At 37.2% G+C, this 13,867-nt stretch overlaps 1 protein-coding gene across 2 annotated transcripts in view; it reads left to right on the top strand.

The window, feature by feature from the left end:
• Positions 1-13,867, top strand: part of LOC100871767 (discoidin domain-containing receptor 2) — a 137,052-nt gene that overhangs the window by 59,247 nt on the left and 63,938 nt on the right. For both annotated transcript variants that reach the window (XM_003692922.4, XM_031915940.2), the window contains exon 2: positions 4,806-4,940. In XM_003692922.4, the coding sequence (XP_003692970.1) occupies positions 4,850-4,940 (91 nt within the window). In that variant the 5' untranslated portion in view covers positions 4,806-4,849. The remainder of the gene's footprint in view (positions 1-4,805; positions 4,941-13,867) is intronic.

A 13,867-nucleotide genomic window follows, 5' to 3' on the forward strand; every position in this document is an offset into this window, starting at 1 on the left:
TCAAGAGTCATTTCTTCTTAGTAATTCAAGAGCAACTGTTATTTTCGAGTCACTTTGAGTTGAGAGTTGAAAGTTTCACCCTCAAACGTACTTTGAGAATAATTAATAATAATTATGATTTAATTATATTATAACTCTTACTTTATTCCGATTAAATATCTGAAACTTATATTCAGAATTCCTTTCTGCTTGTTCTCGACTATTTTCTAATTATTTATCCTTGAACACATCTTTCTTCGTTTCTCTACCTCTTTCTAATTTTTTTAAAGTAAGATATTCAGTTTCATCCACTGCTAGATCTTTGAAATTCCTAAATCCTCGGATTGAAAACTTTCCAAGGTAAATAATGAAAACTTTGAAATTTGATACGTACACGAAAGTATATACACGTAATCCTCATTCGCTGTCAATTTGGAAGGAAATTCGCGCGAGCCAAAAAAATTTCGATTTTATCGAAAATTTCCAAATTGTACGTAGAACATAATGTATCGTAATCCAAAATGTCAATTGAAATTTTGAAATCAATTCTCAAAGTTCCCATTTTTTCCCATACATTTCAAACGCAATTTCAACTAACCCGAAAATACATCGATGTATTTTCAATTGAAACTGTAACCGCCGCTTTCACCGTTCTCAAAATAATATTTCATCAAAGGAGAAAAAAAAAAAAAATACTCCATTGTGAACTCATCACATTTTCGCACAAAATTTCATCGAGAACCAAACTTTTCGTTGATTTCAATAACACGACTCATTAATTAAACTCACTCGAGTCACGCGAAGAGTTTTACATCCAATCGTAGATACAAAATTATCCGATCATCGACGCCCACCAACCAACCATTGTTCGAGCACTCCTCTTCGTTCATCGTTGCGAACGAAGCCTAAAAACACTTCTGACTCGGCCAGAAGTTAAATAAATCTTCCGTTCCTCGGATCGAATTCTTCCACGAAATATTCTCACGTCGATTCGATTTAATTCGTGAAATTTTGGAAATGGCGAAAACTCCTTCTCTTTTTGCTCTTTCGTCGGAGCAAAGTTCGAGGCTCCGCGCTGTCTTTCGAGCATTCGGTTAGCTACAATCCGCGAGTCTCGCTGGCCCATAAAACCTCGAATGTATTCCGCCACGGCAGCAGAAAGGAATTGACCCGGGCGCAGTCCTCGTCATTACGGTCCAAGTCCTTGGAAACTACTTCCGGGTCTCGAAAAATTTCGTTCGGGAACCGTTCTTGTCCTGCCTTTAACGGCGAAACTTCTTCCTCCCTTTTGCACGCCTAGCTAACCCTCGCTCCATCCTTGTATTTCCTTTTAACCGCTGGAAAATTTTGAGAAGCGTATATAAGGATGGGGATTAGAATTAAGGCTCTCAGAGGCCTTTAGGTGTCGTAAGGCCTTTTTCGTGCCTGAGTAATTTCTTCTACTCGAAACGTAATTTTAAAATTTTGAAGTTTTTCTCCCCCTTTTCGGGGGGAAAAATTGAGATGTTGAGGATTCCAATAAATTTTACATTGTTGAAAAGATTGAAATTTAATTTGCACGAATAATTTTTAAACTTCTTTGCATTTGTGTTAAAAATGATAATATAATTTACTAAGAAAATTCAAATAACAATTTTAAAGTTTGAATGTCAAGGTATTAAAAATAAGAAATAAAGGAAAAGTAGAAATGGGAAAAAATAATCTTGAAAATCGAGTAGGTGAACAGGTTAAACGTATGAAATCGAGCGGAAAGAACGAGCGTTCGTATCATAATGTGGAAGTATAGCGATATCATATTGGGAAATTTCTTGGATGGAAAGCACTTGGATGAACGTGTCGATAATGGATAACGAGGTATTGCATTGATATCGAACGATCGATATCGCAATGCCTCCTTTAAATATATAACCGAAATGTGTGTATCGCTCATCGAACCCGTGAAAAGGCAATCGTGGTTGAGCGTGGTTAATTATTTGCGGATAGAACGAAAAAGGGCCGCCTATACGAAATATTCCATAACGTGGATCCTCATGAAATAGGCAGTGTTCAGTGATATAATTGCAGTTACGTTTGTTATAATTGCAATTAGTAACTCGTTAATGAGAATATTTAATATTGTGTACAAATCTAGTTACTATAATATAACATTGTTTAAATAATCTGTTGTAAAAATCGAGGTGAATATTGTTCTATCGTGTTCGTAATTGAGCTTCGATAGGAGAATCGACATTTTCTATACGATGCGTCGAATACGAAAACAGCGAGCAATAAATGATTCAAAGTGTATTGCAAAAATATTTTTAAAAGATGTGACTCTTTGATGCTCTATGTAAATGCGATTCCCTATTGTAATTAATTGATAGAAAAAAAGAACTTTTTCTCAAATAATCTGTAAAAAGTTTGATTGAAATTCATTTAGTAGCTAAACTGAAACGTGAACGATATCGAAGAAGAAACTTTGTGAAAAGTGATTCCAGATCTATGAAAATAGATGTATTTGAGTATGGATCTTTAAAGGAGACTGCAAATGAATGGTTACAAGGATCCAGTAGTCTCTAGAGTTTTCGGGAATGTTGGCTGGGTTTCAGTGGTCTCCAGGGTTTCCGGAGGATATTCGAGATCTCGATAGTTTGCGGTGATTTCAGTGTTCCAAGAGTTACAGGAGTCTAGACGTTTGCAAGTATCGAAGATATCGAAACTCTTGAAGATCTATGAGATCCTTCGGTTATCCATAAGATGTAGGAACTTTAGAAGTTCCAAAAAAAAAAAAAAAATCCCAAAAATTTATGAAACAAATTATCAAAATCTCTAAGATACAATATTAACAATTTTCAAAAATTATATATTCTTTGACGGGTCAAAACTCTTTAGAATTTTCTGAAATATCTTTGGAAAAATATTACAGATTCTTCAGAAAAATTTATCTTACACTTCTCGAATCTTTTATAACTATCTCAACCAAAGTTTACCCTTAATTAAACTTTATCAATCATCGTCGTGCACTTTTCAAATTTTTTTTCACAACTCTTTGCAATCGCCATCAGAAATTCAAATATACGAAAAAAGCATTCTTAATCATAATCAATTGCATCACTAATTACTTTATCCAGACAAGTGTTCGATTCTTTTCTCCTCTTTTCTTCTCTCTGATGGATCATCGAACGATAGCGACGAGATCTTAACAGATATCCCATTTTACAAATAACTCCACCCTTTCCCTCATCCGTTTTCTCTTAGCCTTTCGTCCAAACACAGGAACGCAAAAATGCAAAGTTAGGCTAATTGAGCGGGGACTCGATTACTCGAATCAGTCTCCCTCCCTGTGTTTCTTCAGGCGACACACGTACCACAGAGACCACCGAGAGGCTGACTGGTCGACCAGCAGCGTGCCAAGCAAAAGGAACGAGCGAATCGCTCGTGGTTTTACCCAACGTGAGTCGATCAACTTCCCCGTTCCATTTTCACCCTCGTTCACTTACGGAATTACACGATAGTTGAAAATTTTACTCTCTACCGACGATGCTTCCCAAATCTCCACCTAACATTTGATGGATGGCCGTATTTATTTTTATTTTTGAATTTACTTGAATTCTTTGAATAGCGTTGGAACATAGTCGCATAGACATCTGTGGCTATTAATTATAACAATAGTGTGAATTCGTTGCATTTTTCTCATTATTTAATATAACGAAGCATAGATAGATCGTAAAACCCGATTCTTTCCAATAATAGAATATTTTACAATGGAAATTTCTTATTTATTTCAATGTATGGATGTTACGACGAGTGAGAATAATAGAAAATTTATCGTATCTTAAAAGTTAAAAAAACAATGTTTAGAAAACAAATATTGGTAATTTGTAATAGTATGTAAAAAGTGATATTTTATAGAATAGAAATAGATTTTTTTAATATTTCATTTAATATTGAACGACAAACATATCATATTTATTTTATCACATTTTTATGTAATTACGAGAAATGGAGTAGCTTGTTTAATCATTATGAAAAGTGAAAATTGTTCGATGGTTTATGCACACGCGTTCAAGACGAAGCAAAAAACGAAATTGGGAAGGAAACGATAACGATTTTGGGAAAACGAGACGAGGAATGAAAAAGGAGGGATGAGATATATCTTTGGAGAGATTGATGACTGGCACGATCGACGATGCCTAGATCAATGTAGATATTTTGTATTGTAATGTATATTGGGAGCTATTCTCGTGCTATTTATTTCGAAAAGAGCCGGATACCTTGCCACTTTGACGACATGATTTATTATAGTGAAGGATGCTCGATTATCGATAGACCGTTAAGATCTTTCCTACAACATTTTCGAGTAGTTTGTAGTAATTTTAATAATTCACTTAGAGATAAAGATATTTAAAGAATCAATAATTCATGATAATTTTTAGTTAGGATATGTATTGTTCTACTTTGTAACATTGATTTTAATACAATCAATAATAATAACAACGATTGACTTTCATTATATTTCTTTACAGAAATATATCTCATCACGAGATAAATATGTTTAAGGAACTAACTAAAATTGACAATTTTCTTTCACTCTTTCCCTCTCCTTTCCCCGACAATTTTTAATTCCACCACGTGCATGGCACGACGTGTATTCGAGCGATTTTCCAAAAAAAAAAAAAAAAAAAACAGAAGAAGATAGAAAGGAACAAAAAAAAAAGAGAAGATCAAAGAAGAAGCCAAGCAACCAACATTCAGAAAGTAGTGAGAAACTCTAGGAAGAAAGTAATTTTACCGAGCTCGGCCCGAAAACTTGTAAAAGTAAATTTTTTCCCCTCGTGTGTTTCCAGGCGATTGCCACGAGCTTCCATGAAGACACCGCACCTAGGCGACCATGAAGACTGATTGCCTGCCAATAATTGCCAAGTTCTGCGCGCTACTGACACTGCTCGGGCCCAGTCGCGATGTTCGAGCACTCGATATGCGTGAGTACCTTCGACCTTTCATCTCTCTCTCTCTCTCTCTCTCTTTTCTTTTTCGTTAATTTCTATTCCACACAAAATTATGCTCTCAAGCGCATTTCGCATCACGATTCGCGCAGCACACGTTACTACTATACATGCAGCGATTATTAATTAGACAAATTCCACACGAGAATAGCCCGTTATCCATCCCGTCCCTGTTTTATTCAAGTTTCAATCATTTCCCCGCAGCCACATATATATATGTACACGTTATAGTTGGGGAATTTTAATAGACCATGAATATGAAAGCGGGCGGATACAAATTTCATTTTAAACGACGCGGCCCTCCTCGCGCGGTGGTGTCGCGGAACGCATTATCTTTGACAATATCTATTAGGCGTCGTGAAATTTGATACCGGATTCAATTATTACGCCAGATTTGCGCGGCTCGTTCGGGATGAGGGAAGGAGGGGGAGGGGGGAAGAGGGATACATCGATGTTGAATTTGATCAATTGGGTGACACGTGGACGGAATTCGAGGATGATTGACAGACCGTTTTAATTGATCGAGAAATTGCATATCGTTCAAGAATAACGTTTGTTTCCTTAATTTTCTATCTAATGGAAATCGAATCGTCGATTAATCGAATCATACGTGTATGTATGTATACGTACGTATCATTCGACGAAAGGTTGGAATTTTCATCGATTTTCAGATTTAATTCGGAAATTCGATTACAATTATCGATTATGTATATTATTATTCAACAAAAGTGCAAATATGTATATAATTATCGCACGTCGGTTACAAGTGTTTTAAGAATTGTTGATTGTCTATTGCGAAAAACATTTGTTGTAAGTGAAATTGAGAATTTCAAAGATGAGTCTCCACGACGTAACTTCTACGCCGAGAATACGTTTTTCCCATATCTGTAGAAAGATGTAATAACCTGAATATCCGAAAAGTAAATAAATAAATAAACATATAATTACATTGGATACCAGTAATCCACATTTATCACAACCACAAGTAATAATATTCCCTCCACAACTGCTCATTTCTCTTCTCTTCGAGCATCTTCGAAAAACGAGATCTTCTCTCAAGAAAAACCCTTTTTTCGAACCTACGAAAAATCCACCAACGAATTTTCCTTCCACGAAATTTTTCCAACCACGGAAAACCAATTCTCCATTGTAAGGCTCCAAAGCCAACCTCGCTCCAACCCTGCTCATCCCCCTGCCGAACCTTCGAGAAATTTTTCATCGGAACCGGAGTTTTTATTTTCCTCGTGGCCAATTGGAAACAGGCGCCATGATCACCGGGTCGAAAGTAACGACTCGCCATTCCCTCCACCAGCCCCGGGGATCAATTATTTTGAATCTAATGCGACAGGATAAATTGCATCCCGCGGAAAGACGCCTCTCGCAACCCTCTCCTGATCCTCGCATCCGATGGCCGACAATTTTACGCCGTGAGGCAGAGGGATGGTGGCAGTAGACCTCCTAGTCTTCGGAAAACAACCTCCTCGTTACTCGATCCCCCATCCCACGCCACTCGACAAATTGCCAATAAGCAAGTTCCATCGATTGCACTGTCGCCGTTCTATGTATATTAAATGTCCCGGGGTTCGCTACGTACGAGCCACCCTCCGGGAAAACCTCGACGTGGCTTTTTAAAAGGAGAGGGATGATTTATCGGCAATATGGCGCGTGGTTCAAAATTGAGATTTGAAGAATTGTATTTTGCGCATTTTGCAGATAATTTTTAAGATTCTAAATCGTCGACCCCTCGCAATTGAAATTGGCAAGCAAGTTAAGCCAATTCGATTTCACAAATGTATAACAAAGTAAACTCTATTTCTAAAAAGTATCGAATTGACACTTGATAAAATAATTCTATATTTTTGGTGGTGACTTTTTAAGAATTATTTTATACACGATCCAACTTGTGGAAAGATATAAATTAGTGACGTTACTGAAAAGAGTTATTGGAGAGATAATTCGAAGAACGTTACTTGCGAGAGGAAATTTTATTTAATTCGTGATAAAAATTGATGACGATGCAAATATTCTTCTTTTTATATATATAAGTACAAGTTGTGAAGATATAAATTAGAGATAGTTGGTCGTAACTCAAAAAGAGAGTTCTAAAGAGAATGAGAAAGAAGAGAGACGAAAAGTTTTCACTGCGCGTCAATGCGGTTTGAAGGTGATAAAGTTCTTACGAGGGAAATGATCCAAATTGATGATCAAAATTGATGTTGTACAGATTATTCCACGAGAGGAAATACGTGGGACAAGGTTGGGGAAATATATAAATTAGAAATCGGGTAGCGAAAGTCGGGAACGATTTACCCGCAATTTAGAAAGCATGAATTCCGCGGATGGCGGACCAACTTTTCAAAGATTATCGATATTTTCATATCGGCGGGGTAAAGAAGCATCCAGCCGCCTCTCATCACAAACCTGAAATATCGCTCCTCCGCCACCTGGAGGATCGAAGAAATTCCGTATACGTTCCCTGGAAACCTTCGAAACTTTTCTTTACCAGTCGCCCATAAAACAGACCTTATACGTGCCCGAGACTTCGTATTCCACGGCCCCTCATACGCCCGACTTTCCATCCGGCAAAGTAAAAAAGTAATAAACGTGAAAAAGTCGATATAATGATTTTTGAATATTAATAATACGCGATAAAGAAAATTCGCGTGAAATGATCACGAAACATTAAAATCTTCCTTGAATAACTTTCTTGCCAGTGAAACAGGTAATACTCACGAATATAATCATATTAGCACAGATTCAACACGGCATCAAAGAAGATTCTTTAATAATGTAAACGTTAATCTTTGACAAGTAAACAGTTGTAAAAGAAGGAGCAAAATCAAAAACGGATGTGCGCATTGATTACAACATTTTTGGTGAAACCTGTGAAGCATGCAAAAGGAAAGGGCTGGATGCGTTAAAAGCTCCCTTTCATCTTTTTTGGAAAAGTTTCATGGCGTGTATCAATATCCGATATCTTCTTCCCCTTCTTTTCATTCCTGAATTTTTATTGAAATTTCCGAATGCGCGACATTTCAGGGGTTTTTCACGATGAAAACGAGGATGGTGACCAAAGGTTACAGGGTGGGGCGGCTTAGTTTCATCCGGAAAGAAAAGAATTAACGGTTGGACCGGATGGATCGAGCTCGGTGAAAACGGTGTAACCGTTGGAATGGTTGTTTGAAAATTTTAAAAGCTTCTTCCACCGTGGTGTACGTGGATACGTTTCTCTGTTTTGTTATTAATGAATCGATAAATACGCGAGGGTGGAAGAGGAACGGCATGATTCCGGGGGATTAATGTTGGATAAAAACGGATGTAAACGCGTGCGCAAGGTTTTCGGGGAGATTCGTTGAAGTGGATGAAATTTTAGCGAGAGAATCTTTGATGCGTTTGCGGTGGAAAATAATTTTAATGGAAGCGAATAATAACTTGATCGGGTATTGAGGAAATTTGTGAGATATATTTTTCATATTGTGTAATTTATTATTTTATTGATTGAATAGCTAGCTGCAACGATTCCGAGATTATAACATCGATCGTTGTGAAACGAGATCGTGGTATAAAATACGATAAAAATTATTTTTAATTAATCATAATTTCACCATTCTTTCGTTGTAACTGCGCGTTCTAAAAGGGAATATTATCTCTGTATCTTATAATATCGAGTCACACTCGTGGTGGAAATTACAGTTTCAATTCCATAAGGAGAAAATGTATTCATAAGAAAGTTTAGTTTCGACTCTAACTCTTGAGTTTCAATTTGTGGGGCTGGGAATTATTAACGCTATACCCGTTAAAATGGCGAATTTCGGAATTTCTTCGCTGTTGAAACTTAAAAGCTGACAGAACATTTTTAGAACATAATTAATTTTAATAATCAACTGTATCGAGGATAGAATTGCTCTCGAGACAAAAATTATCTATTAAAAATTAATAACATTAAATACACTGTGTACATAATTTGTATTGATTTTCACATTATTACCTTAATTAAAATCATCGCGTAGTATAATTACGTATATACACGTTACAAACGTTATGTTCTATTGTTAAAAACAAATTACATATGCAATGTATCATTATTATTAATTTTCATATTATTATCTCAATGACGATGGCCATTTAAACAACCAATTTACAAGCCGGTTGCGCTAACGTTAACAATAACTGCATAGCAACTGATCTTCGTTTAAATAGCTACTAAAAAAATCATAAGGGGAAGGATTAACTGTTAACTTTCGCCCACGTTACTTCCAACTTTAAATTGCTGCTGCTGCTGCAAAAAAGAAGACAGTTTGAATCCAACATCGATCCACGATTTCCACGAATATACACGAATCATCATTTGATCCATCCTCATTTAATTCGTCTGTAATAAAAATTAACTTTTCTCGCATACTTTTCGAACGAACTCTTTAATCGCGTAAACTTATCCTCTCCGATCTTATTTTTCAATTTTTTTCCTCCTTCTTTCGCTTTCATTGGATCTGAAAAAAAAAAAACTCAATCCGCACGATGCATCGATCCTTGGAAGCAGCGCGCAGGTTTTTCAAATTCCAACAATCCGCTTCCCTCCTCCCATCGTTCCAGGTAGATTTCACCGACCTAATTGCCAAAAAAAGTAATTGCAAAGGAACGATAGATCGAAAAGACAACGCGGAGGTCACCGTTTCCGGATTTTTTTCGAAGCGGAAAGTGTTTCGTTTGTCACGACGCGAGCTTTTCACGCTTTTCTTCCTCCACGATCTCGGCCGCGCTGTTTACGCTGTGGGCAACGTCGCCCCATTTCGATGCTCATCGATTCCCGAATTCGCCATCGAAGACACTCCGATCACTCTTCAGAGAGGCAATAGAGAGGTCGATTGTCCACGTCCACGGACTCGATCGACAAAGGGGGGTAACCAAACTCGCAATCAACCGATCACCCTTCTTCATTCGCATCACGAATATTGAGAATATGGGATTGCGCTCGAGTGGAGAGCAATTACCGTAGAATCGTGGCTCGAAGTATCGTAGAATTTGTTGGGATGAAGAGAGTTTGGAATTATATGTGCGGTAGAGCTCGTTATAAAATTACTACGAATAAAAATATTTCGAATATTTGGAAACAATTTTGCAAACGGAATAATTCTTCGCGTATCGAAGATATTGTAAGCAACGATCGATTCACTACGAATTAATACTACAAACGAGAGAATAACGGAACGTTTTAATTTATGTTTTGAAATTTGCGAGCCATACGAATTAGAGTAAATTAGAAGACAGAAAATGTACTTGTAAGAAAGAATAGTGGTTCCAGCAAATGAAATTTTACCAGAATTAACAAAAAGATCGAAATTCTATTTTCTTTGACGAAGTTACCATGGATCCCTCGCAATTGAAATTGGCAGCCAAGTTAATCCAATTTCACAAATGGATAAAGTAACCCCTATTTCTAAAAATCCATCGAATCAACTAAAAGAATCCGTTATTAAACAAATCTAACTCTCCCTAATTAAAATAGAGATCTCGATTCGAAGGATTACAATTAAAATAAACTCTATTTCTAAAAAAACTGTCGAATTAAAAAAACTTAATAAAATAATCCTACTTTACTAGACAAACGAATCCAACACGCCCTAATCATAACAAAGATCTCGATCACGCGATTCTTGTAATCGATTTCTCGCCACTAAAAAGCGACATCCGCGAGAGATTAGCGCGATTACACCCTCGGTCGTCGCTCGAGCAGGAACTCGAGCCGGTGTGACGAGCAAACGGAAGGGTCGTGTAAAATACGGCGAGAGAGGTAGGTGGTAGGTAAGGAGCGCGTGGAGAAGGAAGGCAGAGGCCTCTCTCTTTGGTAGGGAGAGAAAGGTCGGACAAAACCATTGTTGCAAGCTTTCGCCGGGCGTTAAGGAGTTCTGCTCCAAGCTTCCGTTTCCCTCGTTATGGTAAATGGTCTGTCTTGGTGGTTGGGTAAACAGTGGCACAAAGATAAGTGCAAGCACAGGACGCACTCGGGCTACCATCTCGAGACGTTGTCGAGGACTTCTGCTCTTTCTCTTTGTCTCCTCCTATCTCTCTCTCTCTCCCCCCCCCCCCTCCATTCACTTCTCCCTCTCCTTCCCTTTCGACTTGGTCGAAAGGTGTCCACCCGGGTCCGGCCAACTGCTGAAACATGCATAAGGGTGGCTATTGTTCGACGGGGAAATGATTACTTTGTGCACACTCGAGCAAACGTACGAGGCGAGGGATCGTCCTTCGTTCCTCGTGCCGAAGGAAAAAACCGTGGATATCGTGGTGGTTAACGCATCATATTTAAATTTGGATCCAACAATCATCGGCCTCCACTACGCGGTGTTGTACCCGTTTTCCTCGTTTCGGGATAGCGAGAGAGATCGGTCGAGATTGTTGATGTACGAGGATTTAATTATGTGAAAAGTTTGGAAGATGGATAACGTGTTGGTAAATAAGGAGGGGAGGAATATAATGCAGGCGAGTGGAGTTGATCTTATAATTTTTATGATGTCCTTCTTACATTTTTCTTTTTTAAACTTTTTCCCGTTAACGAGGTTTCGATTGGGAAAGTTTGAGAAAATTTTTTTTTATTCGTCTTTTACGAGAAATCGTCTCTTGCTTTCCGCTCCATAAATGTAAAATAAGTTTTGAAACCAAAACTACTTTATATAATTCGGTATTTTAAAGTTTAATAATAATAAAATGATCGAAATCATAGAGAGGAACAATCCTTAATGAAATTTTGTTTCAAGAATGAAATAAACTTTAAAAAAAAAGAAAAAATAAAATCCATCGTATTAGATGATCAGAATTGGAACTGGAAAATCGGGAAATTATCGAATTTAAATTTAATTTCGAAATTAACTTTCCTATATTGATTGCGGATTAACGATAATACGATTTGTTAAAAATAAAGGAGCCCAGTATTTTTATACGATCGAGAAGTGAAGACCGCGGAATCACAATCTGAGCGAATGGCTGCTTTAAAATTTTCCAATAAAATCGCATAAATAAATCATGAAACGCTGTCGTAAATATCCCATGAAACACTTTATTACGAGATTTCCGGAACGAGGATCGCGAAAAGCTTCTTCTTCTTCGGCTACGACCTGACAACCGCCATTTTATTATTCTCAACGTCCTCACGTTTGCCTATATCTATATACACGTTCCTCGGGACGAGGAGCCGCCGCCATATATCGGCCGTCGAGACGTTTAACGTTGGTTAGAAGTTCGGTAACTGGGGCAAATTGGTCAACAGGGGAGATTTCTATGCAGATTTCGTTGCGCTTTTAAGATAGTAAAAAAATTCAAAGACGATTCGAACTCATCTTGTTGAATATTCATGGATTCTGAAGAATACTCTGCGAGATATTTCGATATGCTTCTGCGAGAAAATTAATGAGAAAGTTTTTTTTTTTCGATGCATTATTACTATTATTGTATTATTGTTATTATTAGTTATTTAAAATTTATTTAAAATTTTGAATTTGATTATGCGTATAAGAATGAATTCCATAAATTCTTAATTAATTAACCCTCTATTTCATTAAATCTTTTTAAATTTTTTTTATAATATTTGAAGTATAAGCATACTCTTAAAGTTTGTCTTACAATATAATAGTATTTAAAATTGATAGATATGAAATTGCAAGTGATGGTGATTAAATTTTATTTTACTCTCGATTAGGAAAAGAGAAGAAGAAATCTCGTTGTTGCACAGAGGAGATTAAATGTTAAATAAAAGCCATCTGAACTAATTTATTCCAATGTAGAACGATATACATAATAGGGGGAATAATCGGGGGAACAGGAGTGTTCTCGTACAAGAATAAATTGAATATGCACAAACGTTAGAGCAATTACAGAGATTATTGCGTTTGCATAAAACAATAGGAGGATAATGCTTAACGATCTATTCCTTGTCTATTACTCCTCTTCCTCGCGTTCGATTAAATTTCGAACCGATTTCCTTCACTGTTTCTTTCCCTCATTGAAATTTAACCACGATTTCATCAAAACTTTCTCGACTTAAGTATAGATCCCTCGCCCCTTTCATTCGTCACCCCTTTTTCCCTCTTATTTTTCTTTCCTCCGCTCTTTTTTTCTCTCTCTTTCCCTCTCTTGCATCTTCCATCGAGCAACTTCTGATGGAAACGTCCAACCTCTCGATCTCGAACGCGGAAGAGTTTCTCCACGGAACTCCTTTCCCCAATCCGAGTTTTCGAATCGAGCGCGGGTTTGGAAAAATAGCAATTTTGGAGATGCGTGTACGGTTTCGAGGATATCGAACGCTCGTTGCTTATGGAAGAAAATATGCCTGTGCACGAAGGGAACAACAAAGAGCCCTCGAGGATCTCGAAGGGAATCAGGGAAGAAAGCTCGAGAGCTGTGTTTCTCTTCGAGAGAAATTTTCAATCTATTTTTATGGAATTCATAGGGAGCATCGCAAAAGTGATTCGAAACAGGAATTTAGTATAATATATCCATCTTGGAAGGAAGAGAATCATACTCGACGTATACTTACAAGTTTCTTAAAGTAACTTGTATCAAATCTGATTTAAAATTCATTTCATTTTCGCTGTATAAATTTTTACATGCACAAGTACACCTCGTATTACACACTTGAACAAGCGTGCATATTAAATATTAATCTCGATCCCAATTTCTTTTATATTATATCCAGTATCAAATAGGAAATAATCACACCTGTTCCAAAAGAAAAAACGAAACAATCAAGATCGCGTTGCCAAAGAGGCACATCTTTCTTCGAGCCAACAATTTGCGCGACACAGAATTGAAAAGAAAGAAGAAAAGTAACGATAGATTATTGGAAAAGAAAATCGATCGATCTCTGCCCAAACTAGGGGCTGTCCGGGCCGAGTGAATCGGCCGTCCGT

This window comes from Apis florea, unplaced genomic scaffold (assembly GCF_048593485.1).
Source record: "Apis florea isolate Af1SG1 unplaced genomic scaffold, ASM4859348v1 contig_3170_pilon, whole genome shotgun sequence".
Lineage (NCBI taxonomy): Eukaryota > Metazoa > Arthropoda > Insecta > Hymenoptera > Apidae > Apis > Apis florea.